Source organism: Artemia sp. Qi Xiang Cuo, chromosome 7 (assembly GCF_049724085.1).
Source record: "Artemia sp. Qi Xiang Cuo chromosome 7, ASM4972408v1, whole genome shotgun sequence".
Classification (NCBI taxonomy): Eukaryota; Metazoa; Arthropoda; class Branchiopoda; order Anostraca; family Artemiidae; genus Artemia; species Artemia sp. Qi Xiang Cuo.
Genome location: NC_142800.1, coordinates 68,895,175 through 68,918,622, shown reverse-complemented (window position 1 = coordinate 68,918,622; position 23,448 = coordinate 68,895,175). Strand labels below are relative to the sequence as shown.

The following is a 23,448-nucleotide window of genomic DNA, read 5'->3' as shown; positions in this document are numbered from 1 at the left end:
TTTTTTAACGAAAACATAAAAATTCCCAACTTTTATCCAATAGGGCAATTGCTAGATACAAAAATTATGAAAGATCAAAGATTAAAAAAATTAATCTGAATAAAGAAAGAAATCAAGAAAGATGAAAGATTAAAAAAGCCCAAAAATTAAGGAAAAGAAGCAGAAAAAAGATACATTAGTCAAAGCAAAAGTAAAGAAACCAGTGAACGATGAAGAGTAAGAAAGATAAAACAAGGCAAAAATGAAGGAAAAGAACCAGAATAAGAAATACCAGTCAAAGTAAAAGAATATAAGCAGGTTAGCTTACCTATTAAATTCTCGAATACTTAGCTTTCTTTCCTCAAGCTGGCACTGAGCTATACATTCATCAATACATTTTTTGACAGTCCAGCCCTCAAGACTTTGATTATAATGTGTTTTATCCCGAGAAGTGTATAAATTTTTCTTTCGAATGTCTAGGGGGTCCATTTTCAGCTTTCTAGCTATATCATCAATTACAGCCTCCATAATAAGCATGCTTTGTGGGCCTCCGAACCCCCTGCAATTAGAGTTGACGGTACACAGTCAGTTTTGTAGTTTTGTCTTACAAGAAAATGTTAAATCAATTTTAAGACGGTTCGAGACATCTTGATTTTATGTCAAATTAACCAATATTTTATAGCCGAAAATAAATTTACTAAAGATACAAAAAAATTGGTGAGACATTCTGTACCTTAATTGTGAAAAGTTGATTTTCTCATTGTCAAAAACTGTCTATCCTTAACCTCCTGAGACCTGGTGTCCACGTCTGTGGACACCCCCATAAAATATTTTTTTTGCAAAGGCCTCACCATCTAGCAAAGGTTTCGTTGTTTCAACGCGTTTTTTGGACCTGAAATGCCATCTGTGATTTTTTTTCAGAAAGTTTCTGCGACTTTTAGTGGTGTTTTAACAATCTTGAAAAGGCTAAAAAAAGGAGATGAAAGAAAGCAAAGGTAAGAAAAAAGAAAAAAAAAGAAAGTGACGAGAACGAGTTCTGAGAAAAATCAGGTGTACTCTCTTGACTGTAGACAGTGCTTAGATAGTTTTAAAAGCAGTTAGTTTGATAAGTGCCATCTTTTGGAACTTGAAAAACCTTCATGTCCACGCCTGTGGCCAGGCGGTTCCAATCGAGTAAAAAGCTAGGGTTGATTTTTCGTAGTTCAAATCTCGATTCTAATGGGGATAGCAGAGGTCAATGATTGTTTTATTTACTAAATTGGCAACAACCTAGCCACCACTCACCCATAAGAAATCGCCACCCCCGTATAGTGTCCTCACCCACCCCCATCCTGTCTCCCATACCCTTTTCTACCTTATGTTATAAAAACTTTTATTACCGTTTTTACAAATAAAATCAACCAAAATCACAACCCGTAAGTCTGCTAAAAATTAAACTATTTTGTATATATTATTTTTTCATTGTTGAATATTTGGTTATTTTATTTGTTACCCTTTTTTCTTTTATATTATGACCTTTAAAATATTTTTTAGTTATGACCTATATTTATGACTTTTGTATTTTGTATTTTCTTACTGTTACCTGTCGTGTTTTGGTTACAGTGGTAACTATGTATTGTTATTGTATTATTTTGTTATTGTATTTTTTTTACTAAGAAATGCGGTCCACTAGGGTTTGTGATAGTTCTTTTGCCAATCACTATCTATCTATCTATCTATCTATCTACCTATTAGTTTCAAAATTACTGAACCTGTTCCTTTATTGTAGTTTCTCTTGATGACACCCTCGGAATGCTCGATGAGAGCGACCTGGACCTCTCTGATTTAGATGATGATGAGGAATGTATAAAAAACCACTCTTTGTCGTCTTCAGACTCTGACGGTGAACCAGCTGTTGTAGCCATTCCGTCATCAAGTAGTTATGCTGTTCTTCCAGATGTTGAAAGTGAAGAATATGATGATAACGTACCCTTAGCAACCCGTGCCAAACGCTTGAAGGCTGATGAAGTAGCAGCAACCTTGTCCTTGAGGAAGTCTTGGTGGTTCGATGATCATCGTGGCCCGGACGTGGGCCCCGCTCATTTCCAGGACCACGACGACTGGAGTACAGAATAATTCTTTTTGCAATATTACCCAGAGAGCTTCTTTAAACATAGAGCTTTTTGCATGAACTACAACTATCAGTTGGCCCACCAAAAAAGCTTGAATGTAACTCCAGCCGAGCTGAAAATTTTTGTTGGCATTGTCGTCCTGATGGGGAACCTCAAGTTTCCTCGGATTCACATGTACTGGTCTGGGAAGTTTAGGGTGGAAGCCATATCGCAAAAGATGACACAATTCGGTCGAACCTGAAGTTCGTTGCTGATTCAGAAATCTCAGACGAAGAAGAAACCAAAAATAGGCTTTGGAAGGTGCAGCCGATCCTTGACAACTTCAGGAATATCTGTCTCCAGTTGCCACGTGAGAGGAACTGTTCAATTGACGAACAGATGATATCCTTCCGAGGTATGTCGACTCTCAAGCAATATGTCCCTAACAAGCCCAATCCGATTGGATTAAAGAATTTTGTCCTTGCCAGCTCCTCAGAGCTGATACTTCCAAATCTCCAAATCTACCAGGGAGCCACCACCCTGGGAGAGCAGCTGGTAACACATGGCTTGTCAGCTGGGATCGTACTGCGCATGTCTGAGACCCTACCAGAAGGTACATACCTCTATTTTGACCGATTCTTCTTGTCTGTTAAGCTCCTCGACATGCTGGCTGAAAGGAAAATAAATGCGACCGGAACTATCATGAAGAACCGTTTGGGTGCCAACGGCCCAACGCTTTTTACCGAAACGGAAATGAAAAGGAAGCGCAGAGGAACCTCTGTCATGTCTGTGTGCTCAGATAGAAAAGTAGCCGTGCCCCAGTGGTATGATAACAAAGTGGTTCTCCTGTCTTCAAACTGCAAAGGTATAGAAGAGGAGACAGAGGTCAAACGGTATAACAAGCGCCAGGGGTCTTACGTGCAGGTCAAATGTCCACGAGTAGTCTCCGACTGCAACACCTACATGGGTGGGGTCGACCTTGTGGACCGCATGGTCAGCTATTACCGGTTTGAGACGCGTACTAAAAATGGACTGTGCGTCTGTTTCATCATTTTGTGGATGCTGCACTAGGCAATGCATTTCATGAAGGGCTATGGCCCAGAAGTTTCTGGTGACCTCAAACAGCTCATTGACCTTCGTTTCAACATGGCCGAGTTTCTGCTCAATTCTGGAAGCTCGGAGTCACGAGGTCAAGAAAATAGCAACGAAGAAATCATGGGTGAAACTCAACACCGTGTTTTGAGTGTGAAAAAGAGGCCAATCCCTCCACCATATGCCAGAGCTGCACTACATCTGCCAGAATTTTGGGACTTGGCGAATGCAGCCCGGTGCAGAAGGCTTGGATGGTGCAAAAGGTCCAGATGGGTGTGCTCGCAGTGTAAAATCATTCTCTGCTTGACACGAGACAACAACTGCTTCAAGAAATTTCATGAAGAGTAATGTTTTGTTTTCAACGTTTTGACAAATCTCTTTTAATAGACGAAACAGATTTTTACTATACTCTTACCTCGATAGGGACACAATGTCCACACCTGTGGACATCCTCCAGAGGGTGGGAGGGGGGCTCAATTTTTTTTTAGCTGATCAATGGTCAAAATGTTTTTTTTTTAGTCAACTACAAGGAAATGAACATAATCAGAAAAGTATTTTTTATGGTCAGGTCTCAGGTGGTTAAATTCTGCATCTGTGCTTTGAATTTGTGCCCAGAAAAAAATACGAACACCCAAACCTAGCTAAAAGGGTGTGACTTACACTATATCACCAGTAAATAAAGCCATTGAAAGGTTGGTCAGAGGCTTAAGTTGCATCAGAAAACGCGTTCTTATACTTGATGTTAGGTTAGCCGGTAAATAGAATTTATTAAAAAGAAAGAAATGAGACAGTTTACAAAGTAGAGACTGGGAGCTTCATGAAATATACCCAAGACTAGACCCCGGCACCGCGCCGGCGAATCGACCAAACTTCGCCGACGAGAGGCCCGTTCGACCGCCACCGAAGTCTGGTAACGCCACCGGCGCGCCGCCAACAGCAGAGGCGGCGGCGTTCGGTGTACTTTAAGTTAATTCAAAGCTAAATTAATTGAGCTTTTCTTTTCGTATGGCTTAGTATTTCAATTTTCCTGATTAGAAATAAAGCAGGGCTTGCACTATCCCCGAGTTTTCGGGTATTTCCCCGAACATCTATGCGTCACCCCGAAAAAAATGTGGTTCCCTGAATCCCCGAAAATAATGTAATCACGGTGCCACCCCTAGCGATTTATCATCACTGACTTTCCCTGCCAAATATTACTTTGCATACCATAATTCTTCACTACTCTCTTGTTCATTAATTCTCGTCTCTTTTGTTACTTTGCATAAAAATCAGACCGATACAATATGCAAATGCAAATATTGCAATATACACAGTTCTTAAAATGTTAACAAAAAAAGTATCGCCTTTATGAAATGAGTTTAAATAATTTCGAATGCAGCTTCCCAATCACTATTTCTTACATAATTAGTAGTCAAGAATTTTATTTTCAAGTTGAATAGAATTATAGAACGCATTTACTACTATACAGCTTCAGCCTTCAGTTGGATTTTGAAATTGACAGGCGACAGACTGTTTCTAAAGCTGATTTGTAAGTTTGCAGATTTTTTTTCTTTTCCTGTTTTTAGATAATATTATCTTAATGTTTAATACTCAATTTTTTAACGCCTTATAGAAAATACAATCTTCTTTCTGAAACATCTTTACCCCCCCCAAAAAAAACCTTCTATTGGGACAAAAGTTAGCTATAGACAAAGCTATGTACAAGGTTTGGGAATTAAATATTGAACCGGAAGTTACTCGAAAAATATGGTTCATAAAAAAATTGTAAATTATCGCCTATAGAGGGGGGATAGGGGCTATCATTTTTAAATGATAATACCTCATTTTTTTATTGAAAGCAGGGATGCCAAGAAGATAATTTTTTTTTCATTTAAATTGGAGACAGAAGAATATGATATCAAATTCCCGTGGAAACCGTTGAAATATTTTGATAGACCCAGGCCCCCCCCGTTTGGGACTTGTTCATTGACTTGGGTATTTTGCGATTGCTCATAGGCTACTGGCTTAATTTAGCTTGTGTGTGTGCTCCCTTTTGATTAGATTCTTTGGATATTGTTGAATGCCACGGCGAATCTATGACTCAGTTTTCCAATAATTTGAGGTATATCAGTAGGGATGACCCTATTGACCCCGTACGAACACAGGTGCTGCCATCTACAATTTAGTCTAACGCTGTACGAACATAATTTATTCAAGTGTATTTCTGAGAAATTGATTGCGTAATCGGTGGGGAGAATGTTTTGATCCAGGAATGGGAAACAGGAAGTACATGCCTCCTTCTAAGCCAATCAGAGAGTCGGGTAAAAAAACATATAAAACCAAAAGAGGTGGGGGTAAAAATTATCGGGAGAGGCTTGCAGATAAAATAATGAAAGAATTTTTGCTATAGTTTTTGTTTATTAGTCTGTGAATTGAATTCAAAGGAGTGAGAACAGTTTGACTTTACTCATTTAGATATATTTGTGTTGATGATGAGTGGAATGTTTACCCTATTAGAAGTTGATAATGGAGTTGGTAGCAATAATACAAGAGCACCAATCATTGCGGTGGAAATCACGAGAGGATCACGGCTTTGTCTGGAATGGGATGAAGTTTGTGCAAGATATGTGATATCCTTGAGCAAATTTAAAATGGAGGATCAATTATGTTTCGCTGCTAAAGTTGATATAGCACATGTGAATAGACTTCAATGTGCTTTAAGTGCATTAGTGACACATATCGAAGACAATAAACAGTATCACTAATTGTATATGCTTAGTATTGTTGTTGTAATTATTCAATAAAATTGTTTCGAAATCGAAAATGTACCCTTTCTTTTTGTTGTTAGAATTTTAGGCTAACGAATCATGGTCAGTCTAGAGTCAGCAGTCAGAGTGAAAGGATTGAAAAATGAATAAATTTGAGAAAGAGAGAATTAGATCGAATCTAGTGTTTATGGAAAACATTTGATTTTGGATGACGATTTTCTCGAGTTATCTCTTTAACGTAGGATATTCTCTTGGGGAACACTTGACAATATAATGAGGACTGATTTTTCCCCATTGGACTATTGTATGAAGCCTTGTCGATGTGACTCAAATGCTTATACTCAATTTATTGATATATTAATTGGAACAAGGCAGAATCATATTGTGGATACACTTTTGAAAATATTGCCAATAGATTAAATGTAGATGACTCCCCCCACCATTCGAAAGAGGTGACGTTACAGAGTTACTCCTCTCACATTCCTCCACCCTGAATTTATCCGTGTGGATATTATCTGAGAGGGGTTGTTGTGGATGAAATTGTTCATAGTATCCATGCTTGACACTCACATCAACATTTTCTGCATTGAATAGATTGAATAAGGCGGTGATTGAAGGTTGAGAATCCTTATGCGGTAGGTAGGACATCTTAGGAAAAGAAATCTAGGTTCGATCTAACAATTCTCTTCCTGGGGCTTCTCCTTCTTCTACTGTTTACAGTACGTGTCGGCTTTTTCATTCTTTTCTTTGACAGGGGTGATGTCTTTCGTTTCCGACCTGAGTAGAGACTGATGAGTGATGCATTTTTTCTCGACCTTTTTAAACCTTTTCCATTTTGTTTTAATCTCTCGCCAAGGGTTCGCGCACTGGACCTAAGATTTTCCGAAGCACTTTTTTTAAAATCCTTGCCAGAGCCCCAATCGTATAGTTTAGAGGATGCAAAATCTGTTGCAGCTGGTACAAAATATTTTCTAGCCAGTGGTAGTGAAGAGCGAAACAGCTTAGCAAACCAACTGCCAAGACCATAGCCGGACATTGTAGTACGCCCCTTGTAATAGTCCATTCCATTGCCCTGTTGTCTTGGGCCAAGAGTATTAACATAGCAGTCAATATCAGAACAAATGAATACCACTTTTCTATTAGACATCTTGTTGAACGATGGGACGAAAATGACATGTAATTACAGCCAAACCTTTTGATATTGCTATGGGGTCACCTAATTCAGTTCTTAGTGTTAACTGACAGAGTTCCAAATAGGAATTGTTTACGGGAATATACTGGAGATTCTTTATATTGTAGTGATGAATGTGCTCTCAATTCGTGTTTGTTCAAGAACTCGTAGGAAGGGGACATTTGAATTGCCAACCCGGGATGTTTCCACCAATGAAGCGTAGAGAAATATACAAGTGTCCGTGGAGAAGGCAGGCGGGTAGCCAGCAAAAATTAAATTATTGTTTCCGGCCCTTTTACCGTTGATTATATTGATATTAAAGCCAAGAACGTCCTTTAGATTATCCTTGAGAACAACGTTTTCATTGGCAATAGGTGAAATAATGTAGATCTTGCCCTCTTTCTTTTAATAGTTGAAATGAAAAGCTCCTTTTTTACGAGCGGAAATTCTTTCATTAGTAGAACGACATAAATCATTCATACAGGTTAGTTCCTCGTAGGGTAATTCAATATATGGATAATCCATCCAATTGATTTTTGAATTTGTTCTTGATCACCTGAGGGTGGTGGCGGCCAATCATAGGGTCTAATTTTTATTTCATATTTACGATCTTTTCTCAGGATGTCGTAGGTATTTTTGAGAATACAGTCGACACGAGCCACTTCATACTTTCCATTGTCTTCGAATTTGATGGTGAGGGTGGGGGAGGGTATGGCCATAATAATATACAAGAGGAGGAGGTGGGGGAGGGTAATATCCAATTGACACCATTTCCCGAGTTTCAACTCACAAATACAATTTTAAATACAATAGTTGTCTACACTGCAACCTTTGGAGACCCATTTAATTCGCTTTTGTGTGGTAATTTTGTGTTTGACCCTGTAGAAATCGTTCATGACTATGTAGATAGAATTCGTGCACTGCCAGAAAATCAAATTCAGTTGTGGGGAGGTGGAGTTAGGGATTCAATTAAGGTTTTTATCGTTCTAAAAGTATTTTATTTAAATGAGGGGAAGAGGAAGGCTTACCATCACTATAGAGACACCGAGATGCGAGGAGTCTATCCAAATCTAGAGAATTATGAGGGTGTTTCTTTCAGAGTAGATAGGCCAAATTATTGCACATCTCGAGAATTATAACGTAAATGGGAGCGGGTCTGATGTTCTTTATGTTGAAATTTTAAGCGTTAATATCTGTAAATTTAAAAAAGATTTTATTTTAAGAGGGGGGAAGGGGGGGCGGGGGAAAGGTCAATAGTTTTAAAATATAATCCAGATCTAGAAGGTTGTCATGGTGTACAGTGGATCTGTTTTTAAACAAATCAAAAATGTTTAAGTTATGATGACCTCATATAAGCATTTGGGATTATAGCACGTGACGCAACAAAAATAAATATAGATCATTGGGCTATGCATGGGAAGGAGGGGTCCGGTTTTCCCATTGTCGATGTCTCTTGTTTAGATGAAAAATACCCAGTAACGCTCAGGTCTATTGATATTTTTGTAAGGGCCAATGCCCATTTAAATATCGGCGTTACTGTGGTTCAGTATGAAACTGAATTTGAAGATGGGGTTCTTTCAAAAAAGAAGGGGGTGGTGTTCCCAGTAAGAAGTCCGTCGATTGAATTGGTGAAATACTGGGTTTAGTTGTTGTACACACCACCATCTAGTGACCTAGCCAATTCAATAGGCCATTTCAACCCAATTACAGACATTAGTAGAGTTCTGGGGGAGGGTACGAAACAGAGTGCACGTTTCTACTGTCCAACATGCCTGTCTCGATTTTGGACCGAATTAAACTTGCAAAATCATATGAAGCACTGTAGACGGCATGGCTACCAGTCAGTGGAAACGGTTTCAGGGGATAGGGCCATTTTACGTTTCAAAAATTTCCAAAACACCCTCCTCCAGAACAATAAAATCTCGTTGGATTGTGAAGCGAAGCTGGTGGAAGTGAACGATCCTCGATTTCCAAACCGAATCAAAGAACATCAAGCAATTGCAGTCTCCTACGCCCACACACAAAGAGATAGTTCTAACACTAACCAGTTGTTAGAAATAGTTGAAATACTGGATGAGGGAGAGTGCATGATCAAGGCACTACCTAAATTAATTGGCACAGCTAACGGCGCTATTTCTCGTTTGATAAATACGCATTACCCTATAGTGTTGTCTGCAGAGGATCGTCTCGCGATTAAAAATCAAAAAATATGTTGGGTTTGTAAGGGGGAGTTTGAAGAGGGGGATAAGGGAACTAAAGGGAAAAGAGGGGGAAGGGGAAAGTCAGACACCACCAGCCCGTGGGGCAGGAACTATCTTCTTGAGGTAGTACTTTTAGTGGGGTAACACATCAATCGTGCTATATAAACGATAGCCAGCAGTTTTTTATTCCAGTTTTTTTTTCATAATTCAAATTATGATTTAAAATTTATTTTACTCGAACTGGCATGTATGCACAGGGAGGGAGGGGGAGTAGATAGTCCATGGGTAAATAATTCATTTACCTATAACATCATTGCCAAATCAGCCGAGAAGTTGGTGCTTCTCGAGTTGAAATGGGAGGTAGTAAATAATGGGCATACCTGCTGGAATAAAATCAGGTTTTTAGATTCTTTTAGTTTTTCCCCTAGGCATTGAGTCAATTGATTCAAGTGCAGAAAAGTGACAATTTTGATAGTTTTCCTTTGCTTAAACAGCACTTTCCAGACAGTGAAATATATGACCTATTGGCCTGTAAAGATGTTTATGCATGCGACTAATACTATTGTGGCATTTGTTTAGGTCAGGTGAAACTGTCTCCAATTGAAGCTATTTATATTTCCCTCACCAACAGTGAACGCAATTCTGAGGAATATGAGTTTGCCAAGAAGGTGTGGGCTACGGAGACTTGGAAAAATGGGTGGGATTATTGTAGACTGTACTAAGGCAGTGAGCTTTTAATTCTGTTAGATGTAGTCAGCAAGAACACAAATCAAATCTTTCCAGAGTTCGGACTAAATATTGGCTAATATTTTACCACACCGCAGTTGGTAAAGGACTTAAATTAAAAAATCATTAGGGAGGAAATATATTTAATCACCGACGTGGATCAACACCTTTTTGTTGAAAGATCAATGAGAGGAGGGTATGTTTTTCATGGGGATCGCGTCTTGACAACCGATCCAAGTGGAAAAAACACCGGTGCAAAGTCAAATGCAGTGTTTTTGGACATGAACTCATTGTACCCCTCGGCAATGTCTCACTACTCTTTGCCGTGTGGGGACTATAAATGGCTTGAGAATCTTTGTGAGTTCCCCGACATTAACACTGTCGTGGACAATGGGCCACAAGGATGGTTCTTTGAAATTGACGGGCACATTCCATTTACGCTTTTTGATTCAGTCAGAGATTTTGTTTTTCCCTGTATCAATCGACCAGTGAGCAGGGACTCACTGAGCCCCTACAATCGATCATTGGCTGAGGATATGGGTATGCACTGGACCCCCTCTAAGCAAACACTGATTGCAGATCTGGACCCTAAGGAGAATATCGCTGTTCACCATGTGCTTTTGCACTGGATGGTGAACAATGGTTTCAAGATCACCAAAATACATAGGGTCCTGCAATTCAGTCACAAACCCTATTTGAAGACGTTTATCGACACTTTTGTTGATAAACGCTCTCGGGCAAACAGTAAAGTAGAGAAGGAAATGTACAAACTCTTTCTAAATTCAGCGTTTGGCAAAATTTGTGAAAGTGTACGCAACAGATCTCGCTGCGACGTCGTGACTGACCCTCAAGAATGTGCACGAATTATTGCCGACCCCAATTTTACAACGTTCACGAGCATAGAGGCTGGCCTGGTTCTTCTACACAGGAAAAAGAGAATTGTGGTACTGAACAAGAATATAGCAGGAGGTAATTCAGTACTTGAAATTTCTAAAAAGCTCATGTTGTCGTTTTTTACAATGTGTGCAATGGCCATGGGAGGGGGAGGTTCAAGTTTACTATGGAGTTACAGATTATCTGATGTTAAAAGTAGAAAACGGGGATTTATTGGAAGACTCAAAAAATGGGGAGCACATCAGCTCGCTGATGGATTTCACAATCTGGAACCCGTCCCTCTACTCCAAGTTGGTGAGACGTCAAGCCCCCAACCAACTGCTAATGTTAAAATCAGAGACGGGGAGTGATTTGATATCCAGGGGGGCTGGGGGTTCCTTCCGCGACAGCCCCCACAGCTCCCAGGGGGTGGGGGGTCCCAACCGTGGCCGGATTTCGGCCCTGCGGTCCCGGGGGGGGGGGTCCCCCTTTTAAATTCATAATGTTCAACTGTGCTATTTTTTAATGTTCATGTTCCAAGTGTTTATTTATTTATTTTTTTTTCAAGTGATTTACTGTACAAATAGTGTGTGTTTGTGTGTGCTAATGTACAAAAAGTGATGCTGGACGAAAAGTGTGTGCTAATGTACAAATTGTGATGCTGAACAAAAAGTGGTTTTTATGACAATAAGTGTTGTTGTTGTTGTTCTTGAGGAACAAAAGTGTTTTTATAATAAATGTTGTTCTTTATGTTTGAACAAGTGTCATTTTTATGTTGTTCATGTTTGAACAAGTGTCATTCTTATGTTGTTCATGTTTGAACAAGTGTCATTTTTATCTAAATAATGTTTGAACAAGTGTTTTTTTTATGTTGTTCTTGTTGAACAAATAGAGTTTTCATGTCGAATAAATAACCATGAAATATTGTTTTTGTTGTTCTTGTTAACATACAAGATAGATCTATCGGGTAATTATTACTACTAACTTATTCATTAGACAACTACAACTAATTTACGGTTAGTTGTAGTCCGACTGTTGTCAACAACAGCAGTAGCAATAAGTATCAATTGAAAATAACCTTCAGATTATTTTTATTTGGTCTGTTGATGTCAGGAAAAACGATACTTTAAGTTAAAATAATTCAAAATTGTAATAAAATGTTTTTGGAAAGAACAAAGAAAATGTATTATCGCTAAAGTATTTGGCAATAGTCCAATGATCAAATAAAAGCTATTGCCACATCTATACCAATACAATTCATACAAGGACTTGATGTTTTCAATAGTATTGAACCGAACTCGTGGCTGATTATTGATGATTTGGCTGAATCCATCGATCAGTTCTCACAGGAAGTGCTACAGCTGTTCACCGTTCGCTCCCATCATGAACAGATTTCCATAACCCTAGTTCTACACAATCTGTTTCATCAGAGCAAATGTATGCGAACCCTTGCTTTGAATTACACCCATCTATATTATCTATCGAGTTGTTCGTGATTCTAGCTCGCTAATAACCCTCAATGAGCAAACACACCCCGGCGCCCCTAAATTTCTGCTGTCAGCATACACTCAGGCGACAAATAAGCCATACGGTTACATTTTGCTAGATCTTAATCGAAGCACACCCGAGGATCTAAGTGTTGTCACTCAAATTTTTTACCATGCAATTACCTTATATCTTTCAGTAACAGTAAAAAATGCTTTTAGTTGCCATTGTGACATTGAAGAAATTAAACTAACAACGGCATTTATTTTCCATTTTAAACACTCCAAAGCCTCCACTCCGAAGGACCATACTCAAACATGGTGTTGACAATGATTTCATTAATCTAATATCTGAACTTTGTTTAAATTTAACTGAGGGCAATATATACTTGCCAGAAGGGGTTAGACAACAGACAAAGCAACATCATTCCACTGTACGCACCTTGGCTTTCAAAAACAAGGGAAAAATTTTTAAAAGAAAACGTCTCCTTCAAGCGGGCGGTAGCTTTTTTACACTTTTACTGCCAATAATTGCAGGACTTGTAAACAGTTTTCTCTAGAGAATGGCTAAACCCTATAAATTGACACCAAAAATAAATCTTCTCGCCCGTCGAACATTTTGAAGACAATCTAAGCAAATTCATTAATGATGAGAATATTGCTGATGACAAAAAAGTGCTTTTAATTCAAGATGCATTGCGAAGTGTGGACAAACATAGACCGTATCGTGAGAGACCCACTGTTACCGTCACCGTCACAGATCCTCCTAAACAGGAAACATCTCCTCAAGATTCTACAGCAGTGCAATCAAAGGAGAAGGAGTTGAATTCTATAGTGTCGAAATTTGGAAAATTATTGCCAGTGACCTATCGAGAACAGAGTAAAAGAGTATTATCTTATCTCATGTTGGAAACTGGTGGTGATGAACATCAAGTTCAAGGTGACAGCACAGGGAAACGAATTATAATTCAGGGGAAAAGTACTAATCTAGCTGATTTAATTTGTGATATGGTGACGAATCGTAAAGGACTTTTATCATTTGACAATAATTTATACACCTTTCTAAATGCATCAAACTTTCCCAAAAGTCTTATTGGCAATAAGCAAATTCTAAAGAAACTAAGAAAATTTTAGTCCTCCAACAACACCAGCACCAACACCATTTAAAAAAGTAGAATATTTAGTATTGGAAAATACTAGCAGCAGCAATGATTTTATAACATCGGTGGCTGCTAGTCAAAAGCGAAGACGGATTGATTCACCCTCCAGTGGGCAAAAAGAAAGTGGACATTACACTACGTGTTCGCGTTCAAAATGGTTGAAGTTCCGAAACATGTCTATGAAAATATTGGTGAAGCGGGAAGTTTAAGTTCCCCCAAAACCCTTTCTAAAGTTCTCTCTGGCAGCACATTAAAAAAAGCAACGGAGTATCTACAGAATGAACCGAGTTACACACTGTATCGGAATCGCAGGCTTCGTGGCAAACAATATCGACAAACTAAAGCCTTTTCCCTCTGCATATAATGCAAACTGATCTTTTAACTTTAGACACAATTTAACGACGTCACAATGCACCCTACAAATATATTCTAGTGGCAATCAGTATCTGTAGTCGCTATGCCTATGCCATTCCATTACGGTCAAAGAGAGGTGTTGAAGTTGCTCAGGCTTTAGAAAGTATTCTTGAGCAGGATTGCTATAGAAAAATTCAATCGGATCGTGGTAGTGAATTTGTTAATCCTCATGTGCAAAAGGTTCTATTGAAATATAATACAACACTTTATCATAGTCACAGCCCGATAAAGGCTGCATTGGCTGAATGATTGATAAGAACGATTCGTCTATTATTTTCAAGATATTGTACAGTGAAAAATATACCTGCTTTTATTCATGCTTTAGATAAAATCATGCGGATATACAACCAACGAACTCATCGATCATTGTCCAACTCAAGCCCTCGGGAAGTTCATTGCAGTGAAAATACATTTAATGCTTTTCTAAAGCAATATTCCAATGGTGAAAAAGAAAAAAAATGTGAAGAAGAACAAATTCAATGTTGGTGATACTGCTAGAATTAATAGAACCACCAATATTTTTATAAAGAGGGATTATTAATGGAGCACTAAACTTTTTAAAGTGTCAAAAATGACACCGAACCCACAACATATTGACTGCGAGACACTAAAGATGATGAAATTCTCGGCGGTTCTTATGAATATGAACTGCGAAAGTTAGAAACACTAGTGAAATTTATCAAATTGAAAAGATATTAAAGAGTCGTACTCGTAGGGGCAAGAGACAGTTGCTTGTTCGCTGGCTAGGATACAACTCTGACTTTGATTCTTGGGTCAGTGCTGAAGATATTAACAATGCCCAATGATTTCTATGTGACTTGCATGTCCAATGTTTCTGATCCTCTCTACAATGACTTGAATTGAACAAGTAATTTTTGGAAAAAACTCTCCCCCACCATCAAATTCGAAGACAATGGAAAGTATGAAGTGGCTCTTGTCGACTGTATTCTCGAAAATACCTACGACATCCTGAGAAAAGATCGTAAATATGAAATAAAAATTAGACCCTATGATTGGCCGCCACTACCCTCAGGTGATCAAGATCAAATTCAAAAAATCAATTGGATGGATTATCCATATATTGAATAACCCTACGAGGAACTCACCTATATGAATGATTTATGTCGTTCTATTAATAAAAGAATTTCCGCTCGTAAAAAAGGAGCTTTTCATTTCAACTATTCAAAGGAGGAGGGTAAGATCTACATTAGTTCACCTATTGCCAATGAAAAGGTTATTCCTAATGATAATCTAAAGGACGTTCTTGGCTTTAAGCTCAATATAATCAACGGTAAAAGTGCCGGAAACACTAATTTCATTTTTGCTGACTACCCGCCTGCCTTATCCACGGACACTTGTATATTTCTGTACGCTTCATTTGTGGAAACATCCCGGGTTGGTAATTCAAATATTCCCCTCCTACGAGTTCTTGAACGAAAAACCAATCAAGAACATATTCACCCCTACAATATAAAGCATCTTCAGTATATTCCCGTAAACACTTCCTATTTGGAACTCTGTCAGTTAACACTAAGAACTGAATTAGGTGATCCCATAGATATTTCAAAAGGTTTGGCTGTGATTACATGCCATTTTCGTCCCATCGTTCAACAAGATGTCTAATAGAAAAGTGGTGTCCATTTGTCCTGATATTGACTGATATGTTAATACTCTTGGCCCAAGACAACAGGGCAATGGAATGGACTATTACAAAGGGCGTACTACAATGTCCGGCTATGTTCTTTGCAGTTGGTTTGCTAAGCTGTTTCGCTCTTCACTACCACTGTCTAGAAAATATCTTGTACCGGCTGCAACAGATTTTGCATCCTCTACACTATACGATTGGGGCTCTGGTAAGGTTTTAAAAAAAGTGCTACGGAAAATTTTAGGTCCAGTGCGCGCACCCTTATCGAGAGATTAAAACAATTTGGAAAAGGTTTAAAAAGGGCGAGAAAAAATGCGTCACTCACCAGTCTCTACTCAGGTCGGAAACGAAAGACATCACCACTGTCAAAGAAAATAAGGAAAAAGCCGACACGTACTGTACACGTGCAAACAGTAGAAGAAGAAGAAGCCACAGGAAGAGAATTGTTTGATCGAAAATACATTCCTTTTCCTAAGATGTCATACTTACCGCATTAGGATTCTCAAACTTCAATTATCTCCTCCTTGACTCTATTCAATGAAGAAAATTTTGATAGGAGTGTCAAGCATGGATACTATGAATAATTTCATCCACAACAACCCCTCTCTGATAATATCCACTTTCAAATTTATTCCAATGAAGACTACTTTATGGACACGTCTTCGACATTTATAGATTTACAAATGAAAGTCCGAAAATCCGATAATACATTGCCAATACGGGCCGATGGAATATCCTATGAAAATAGTATATTACATAATCTATTTCGTCAAATCAGTGTCTACATCAATGGCAGGCTGGTGAGTACAAGCAACAATTTCTAAAATTATACAAGCTATATGCAATTTATGTTGATGACACCCAAATCATACAAGGAATTGAGAGGCACCTCCAATGGATATGAACATATTACTAATACTGATAGTACAGATGCACTTAAAAATGCTACAACTAGTGAACTACATCTAGTTGGAAAAATATATCATGAAATATTTAATATACCCCAATGGCTACCACCCAATGTTAAAGTGGATATAAAATTAACGCTTGCACCATCCAGTTTCATATTCAGAAAAGAACTTGCTGCCAATCCTGATGTAAGTCTCTCTCTCACCTCGGCAATACTTCATGTACGCAAACAACAAGTCATGAGTTCTGTTGCTTTGGCAGGGGAAAAACTGAGACTCATTGCAAATAATAATAAACTACTTGCTCCTCATGAAATCACCAATCAACGTCATATTGCCATGGGGTCACGCACCTTCACCGACTCATCCTTTATCAATGGTGAAATTCCGTCAAAACTCGCTTTGGCATTTGTAAAAAGCGCTAGTGCAATAGGATCGTGGACTGGATGTCCACATAAATTTGAAATGTTTGGACTTTCATCTCTTGTCTGTAAAGTAAACGGCATCCCACTCTACAATCTATCTTTTGATAAATCCTATAGAACATTGTATGAGTTGACCATGCAAACCCTAGATCATGATTCGCAACTATTTGAAAATGGTATAACCGAAGAAATGTTTGCTAAAACACATGGTATCATTGTACTAGATTTGTCTGGCACGCAGGATATGAGTATAGTACGTACGGGGAGTTTGCGTTTAGAGTGTACATTTGCTGACCCATTGGCTGAGAGTATTGCACTAATCTCACTAAATCAATATGAAACCTATTGGGAAATCACTCCCGAAGGCAGTGTTCTACTAGACTTGGCACCATGAACACCAGTCAAATAATCAATGTATTTAATACGGATCCCTGCACGTCCCAGTACAAATCGTATTGTCTACCCTCGGACTTTCTTGGAAAAATTCAAAGTGTGAACAATACCTAAATTATTGTTAATAGCAGTCCGTCGACTGTGTTGACGGGTCATTGGCTGTCAAACATCTTTCAAACAATGAAGACGATTGAATTTTTTGATCCTCTTGGTCTACCCTATACATTCTACACACCCCACATCAGCAACTATATTGAGAGCAGTGGGAAAATTATTATTCAAAATCGAAGGATAGTGCAGGATCTGACGACTAAAAGCTGTTGCTTCCATGCACTACTATATTTTGTGTTCCGATGTCGCGGCTATACTTACAAGCAGTTTCTCAACATTTATGGTGACAATCCACGACTGAACGACTTTCTAGTGAAAATATCCTCTCAGACCTGTACAGTATGAATTACAGTGCCCTAAACGTAAAATGCTTAAAAAATGTTTGTGAATTTGTTTATTAATAAAATGCATATATATATACAACAATGTCTTTAAATGTTCACTTTAGTTTTCTTCTTCTTCATCAGTGTATAGGCAACTGTCATGAACAACTAATGTCGGTAAATCCTTTGGATTCACTTCATATTGATCTTGATTGGCTGCAGAGTCAGGGTCACATTTTTTACATTACAATGTAACTTCACTCTTGTCCTATCTCTTTGTATAGTCAATGATACTATTTGCATTCATATTATGAAATTCACGAGTTTCAATCTGTCTATTTGATGCAATATCACATACAGTGTTTTCAAATGGTGAATCACATTCGGTAACTGCCAAATAAAAATCACTTGGTTTATAGTCATAATAGGCAGTGTCGTCACAACGATGACGTAGAAACCAAATTGTCTTGTTACCCCAACAGTTGAATCGTAGACCTGGCTCCTCCTCCCAGAATAATTTAAATCCACGACGATACCAATCTCGTAGAAATAAACTAAAATCACGTTTGGGATTCTTTCCAATCATAGCGGGGTAAGTATTCTCCCACTGATCACATTTATCATAGTGACAATTGGAGCACAGATGTCCTCTAGGGTGAGAGTCACAAATCTCCTCAAGACATGAATTACATCCCTTAATTTGTACTGCATAGCCTCTATGTAATTTACAAGGATTACATAATTTGCACTTTTCACTATAGTCATCAATAATTGTACAATTCTCACATTGAGTCCAACTGCCAAGAGTGTACATGCATAATGGACATGTATAGAACATTTTTTTTTTTGGTTTCCGATGTCAACTCTCTCTCACAGCTAAAACGAAACTGATCGTCCCTGCTGACGGATAAGTTCAGGGTGGAGGAATGTGAGAGGAGTAACTCTGTGACTTCACCTCTTTCGAATAGTGGGGGGAGCCATCTACATTGAATCTATTGGCAATGTTTTCAAAAGTGTATCCACAATATGATTCTGCCTTGTTCCAATTAATATATCAATAAATTGATCATAAGCATTTGAGTCACATCGACAAAGCTTCATACAATAGTCCAATGGAGGAGAATCAGTCCTCATTATATTGTCAAGTGTTCCATGAGAGAATATCCTGCGTTGAAGAGATAACTCGAGAAAATCGTGATCCAAAATCAAATGTTTTTCCATAAACACAAGATTCGATCTAATTCTATCTTTCTCAAATTTTTTAATTTTTCAAACCTTTCACTCTGACTGCTGTCTCTAGACTGACCATGATACGTTAGCCTAACATACTAAAAACAAAAAGAAAGGGAAAGTTCTCGATTTCGAATCAAATTTATTGAAAATTTACAACAATAATAATAAGCATGTACAATTTGCGATACCGTTTATTGTCTTCGATATGTTTCACTAATGCACTTAAAGCACATTGAAGTCTATTCACATGTGCTATATCAACTTTAGCAGTGAAACATAATTGATCCTCCATTTTAAATTTGCTCAAGGATATCACATATCTTGCACATACTTCATCCAATTCCAGACAAAGCCGTGATCCTCTCGTGATTTCCACCGCAATGTTTGGTGCTCTTGTATTATTGCTACCAACGCCATTGTCAACTTCTAATAGGGTAAACATTCCACTCATCATCAACACAAATATATCCAAATGAGTAAAGTCAAACTGTTCTCACTCCTTTGAATTCAATTCAAATACTAATAAAAACTATAGAAAAACGCATTTCATTATATTCTCTGAAAGCCTCTCACGATAATTTGTAACCCGCCCTCTGTGTGTCTTATAAGTATTTTTAACCGACTCTCTGATTGGCTTAGAAGGAGGCACTTACTTCCTGTTTCCCATTCCTGGATCAAAACATTCTCCCCACCGATTACGCAATCAATTTTTCAGAAATCCACTTCCCCTTCGTGGATCGATAATCCTTGAATAAATTATGTTCTTACAGCGTTAGACTAAATTGTAGATGGCAGCACCTGTGTTCGTACGGGGTCAATAGGGTCATCCCTACTTATATCTGAATAATTTCGACATTTTTGTTGTTGTCTTTGCACCCCTTTACTCATACCCTCAATTTGTTTTTCAAGGAACACTAAGCTGTTTAACGTTAATGTACGTGTTTGTTTGAACCATATAGTGACCTAGTTAAGTATTAAGTAAATTATGTTTGTATTGTAAAGCTGAGACGCTATCCTAACAAGGTGGTATCCAGAGGGGGGGGGGTAGGGAAGTATTACATTTATATGATAATATCTCGAAACTTTTTTATTGAAAGCAGGGATGTAAAAAAAAAAAAATTTTTTTTAATTTAAAGCAGAGATGGCATCCTATCTAGGTGGTATCCAGAGGGGGCGGGTGTGAGCTATAAAATTTAAATGATAATACCTCGATTGTTTTTTTGGAAAGCAGGGACGCCAATAAGTTAATTATTTTTTTTATTTAAAACAGAGACGGTATCCTATCAAGATGGTATACAGAGGGAGGGGGGCATAGGGAGTTATTACACTTAAGCGATAGCACCTTGATTTTTTTTTATTGAAAACAGGGATGCCAAAAAGTTGAAAAGTTGACAAAAATTAAGAAGATTTTTCTGAGCCTAGTATATCGTAGGTGAATGTTGTCAGAAAATTATGATTTGGGATATGTAAATTACTATTTCGGGCTTTTCTGAGCTAGATTTCTTAGTCCCTCATAGGTATTTGTTGTCTGAAACCTATAGTTTGGGATGAGTAGTTTGCTATTTTTGACTTTTCTGAGCTAGGTTTCTTAGCCTTTCATAGGTGTGTATTGTCAGAAACTTATGATTTGGGATATGTAAATTACTATTTTTGCCTTTTCTGAGCTAGATTTCTTAGCCTTTCATAGGTGTTTGTTCTCTGAAACCTATAGTTTGGGATGAGTAGTTTGCTTTTGGACTTTTCAGAGCTGGATTTCTTCGCCTTTCGTGGGTGTGTGTTGACTGAAACTTATGATTTGGGATATGTAAATTACTATTTCGGGCTTTTCTAAGCTAGATTTCTTAGTCTTTCGTTGGTGTGTGTTGTCTGAAAACTATGATTTGGGAGTTATAGTTTTGCTTTTTTGACTTTTCAAAGCTAGGATTCTTAGACCCTCTTAGGTGTTTGTTGTCTGAAACCTATAGTTTGGGATGAGTAGATTGCTATTTCAGGCTCTTCTGAGCTAAGGTTTCTTAGTATTTCGTAGGTGTGTGATGTCTGAAACTTATGACTTGAGGTGTCTAATTCGCTATTTCAGGCCTTTCTGAGGTAAGGTTTCATAGTATTTCGTAGGTGAATGTTGTCTGAGACTTATGATTTGTGATATGTAAATTACTATTTCGGGCTTTTCTAAGTTAGATTTCTTAGTCTTTCGTTGGTGTGTGTTGACTGAAACCTATGATTTGAGATATAAGGTTCATAGTCTTTCGTTGGTGTGTGTTGTCTGAAACCTATGATTTAGGATTTGTAGTTTGCTTCTTGGACTTTTCAGAGCTAGGATTCATAGTCCGTCATAGGTTTTTGTTGTCTGAAACCTATAGTTTGGGATGAGTAGTTTACTATTTCAGGCTTTTCTGAGCTAAGGTTTCCTAGTATTTCGTAGGTGTGTGTTGTCCGAAACTTATGATTTGAGGTGTGTAATTTGTTATTTCAGGCTTTTCTGAGCTAAGGTTTTATAGTATTTCGTAGGTGAATGTTGTCTGAAACTTATGATTTGGGATATGTAAATTACTATTTCGGGCTTTTCTAAGCTAGATTTCTTAGTCTTTCGTTGATTTGTGTTGTCTGAAACCAATGATTAGGGATGAGTGGATTGCTATTTTTGACTTTTCTGAGCTGGATTTCTTAGCCTTTCATAGGTGTGTGATGTCTGAAACCTATAATTTGGGATGGTTAATTTGCTATTTTGGACTTTTCTGAGCTAGGTTTCTTAGCCTTTCATAGATGTGTGCTGTCAGAAAATTATGATTTGCGATTTGTAGTTTGCGTTTTAGACTTTTCAGAGCTAGGATTCTTAGTCCCTCATAGGTGTTTGTTGTCTGAAACCTTTAGTTTGGGATGAATAGTTTGCTATTTCAAGCTTTTCTGAGCTAAGGTTTCTTAGTATTTCATAGGTGTGTGTTGTCTGAAACTTATGATTTGAGGTATGCAATTTGCTATTTCCGACTTTTCATAACCAGATTTCTTAGTCTTTCGTAGGTGTGTGGTGTCTGAAACCTATGATTTGGGATGTGTGGGTTGCTATTTTTTGACTTTTCTGAGCCGAATATGAAGACCCCCTTCATATTCGGAATATGAATCTGTTGAAAACTAATACGCAAATTGTGTTTTATTATTTTTATGAATCTTATCTGCATTATTCTATGGGTTGAGCGCCCCTCTTAGGGAGAGGCCCTGACCCCTTTTATGATTTAGGAGTTTAACCGGATGGAATTTTGAGCAAAATAATTTACTCCCTAAGTTTTAACTTAGGCTGAATGTTGACTGAAACCTATGATTTGGGAATGAGTGGTTTGCTATTTTTGACTTTTCTGAGCTAGATTTCTTAGCATTTCATAGGTGTGTGCTTTCAGAAAATTATGATTCGGGAGGTGTAGTTTGCTTTTCGGACTTTTCAGAGCTAGGATTCTTAGTCCCTCATATGCGTTTGTTGTCTGAAACTTCTATTTTGGGATGAGTAGTTGAATATTTCATGCTTTTCTGAGCTAAGGTTTCTTAGTATTTCGTAGGTGAAGCTTCCACGTCAGTTTTAAGTTCACCAAGACATAAAAAATTTAAAGTTCAGTTCTAAATTTTTACATAGAAGATAGGAAAAGTTATACTATGATTGTGATTATTTTCTATGAAGATAGAAAGTTTCACTTTAATTCTAAATTTTCTTAAATTCAGTTCCGACTTTTCTCAAAGAGATGAAAAAATTTAAAGTTCGGCTCCAAATATTTCGGTGGAAGATAGAAAAAGTAATACCATACTTGTGAATATTTTCACGGAAGATAAAAAGTTCTAGTTCAATTTAAAATTTTCTCAACGAAGTCAAGGAAAGTTGAAGTTCATTTCTGAATTTTCTCAATGAAAAAGAAATTAGTCATTGATCATTTCTATTTTTCCAAATAATATAAAAATTTTCCACTTTAGTTCAAATCTGTCTCGAAGAGATGAAAAATTTAAAATAATTTTCCAAATTTTTCACAGAAGATAAAAAAGTTCAAGTTCTCTTCTGAACTTTACCAAAGAACACAATTCAATTCTAATTTCTCCAGAGAAAACAAAAATCTTCCACTTCAGTTCTTTATTTCACAAAGACATAAAGAAATTTAAAGTTCAATTCTAAATTTTTCGGGGGAAGATAGAAAAAGTAATACCAGAGTTGTGAATATTTTCAAGGAAGATAAAAAGTTCTAGTTCAATTTTAAATTTTCTCAACGAAGTGAATAAAAGTTCAAGTTCTCTACTGAATTTTACCAAAGAACACAATTCAATTCTAATTTATCCAGATAAAATAAAAATCTTCCACTTAAGTTCTTTATTTCACAAAGACATAAATAAATTTAAAGTTCAATTCTAAATTTTTCAGTGGAAGATAGAAAAAGTAATACCATACTTGTGAATATTTTCCCGGAAGATAAAAAGTTTTAGTTCAATTTAAAATTTTCT

At 37.5% G+C, this 23,448-nt stretch overlaps 1 protein-coding gene across 3 annotated transcripts in view; it reads right to left on the bottom strand.

The window, feature by feature from the left end:
• LOC148950636 (xanthine dehydrogenase/oxidase-like) overlaps positions 1–23,448 on the bottom strand; it is a 354,380-nt gene that overhangs the window by 76,937 nt on the left and 253,995 nt on the right. For 2 of the 3 annotated variants that reach the window (XM_089092523.1, XM_089092524.1), the window contains one exon: positions 308–538. The exons of the other annotated variant lie outside the window; for it this stretch is intronic. In XM_089092523.1, coding sequence (XP_088948649.1) covers positions 308–538 — 231 coding nt within the window. The remainder of the gene's footprint in view (positions 1–307; positions 539–23,448) is intronic. 3 annotated transcript variants of the gene reach the window in all.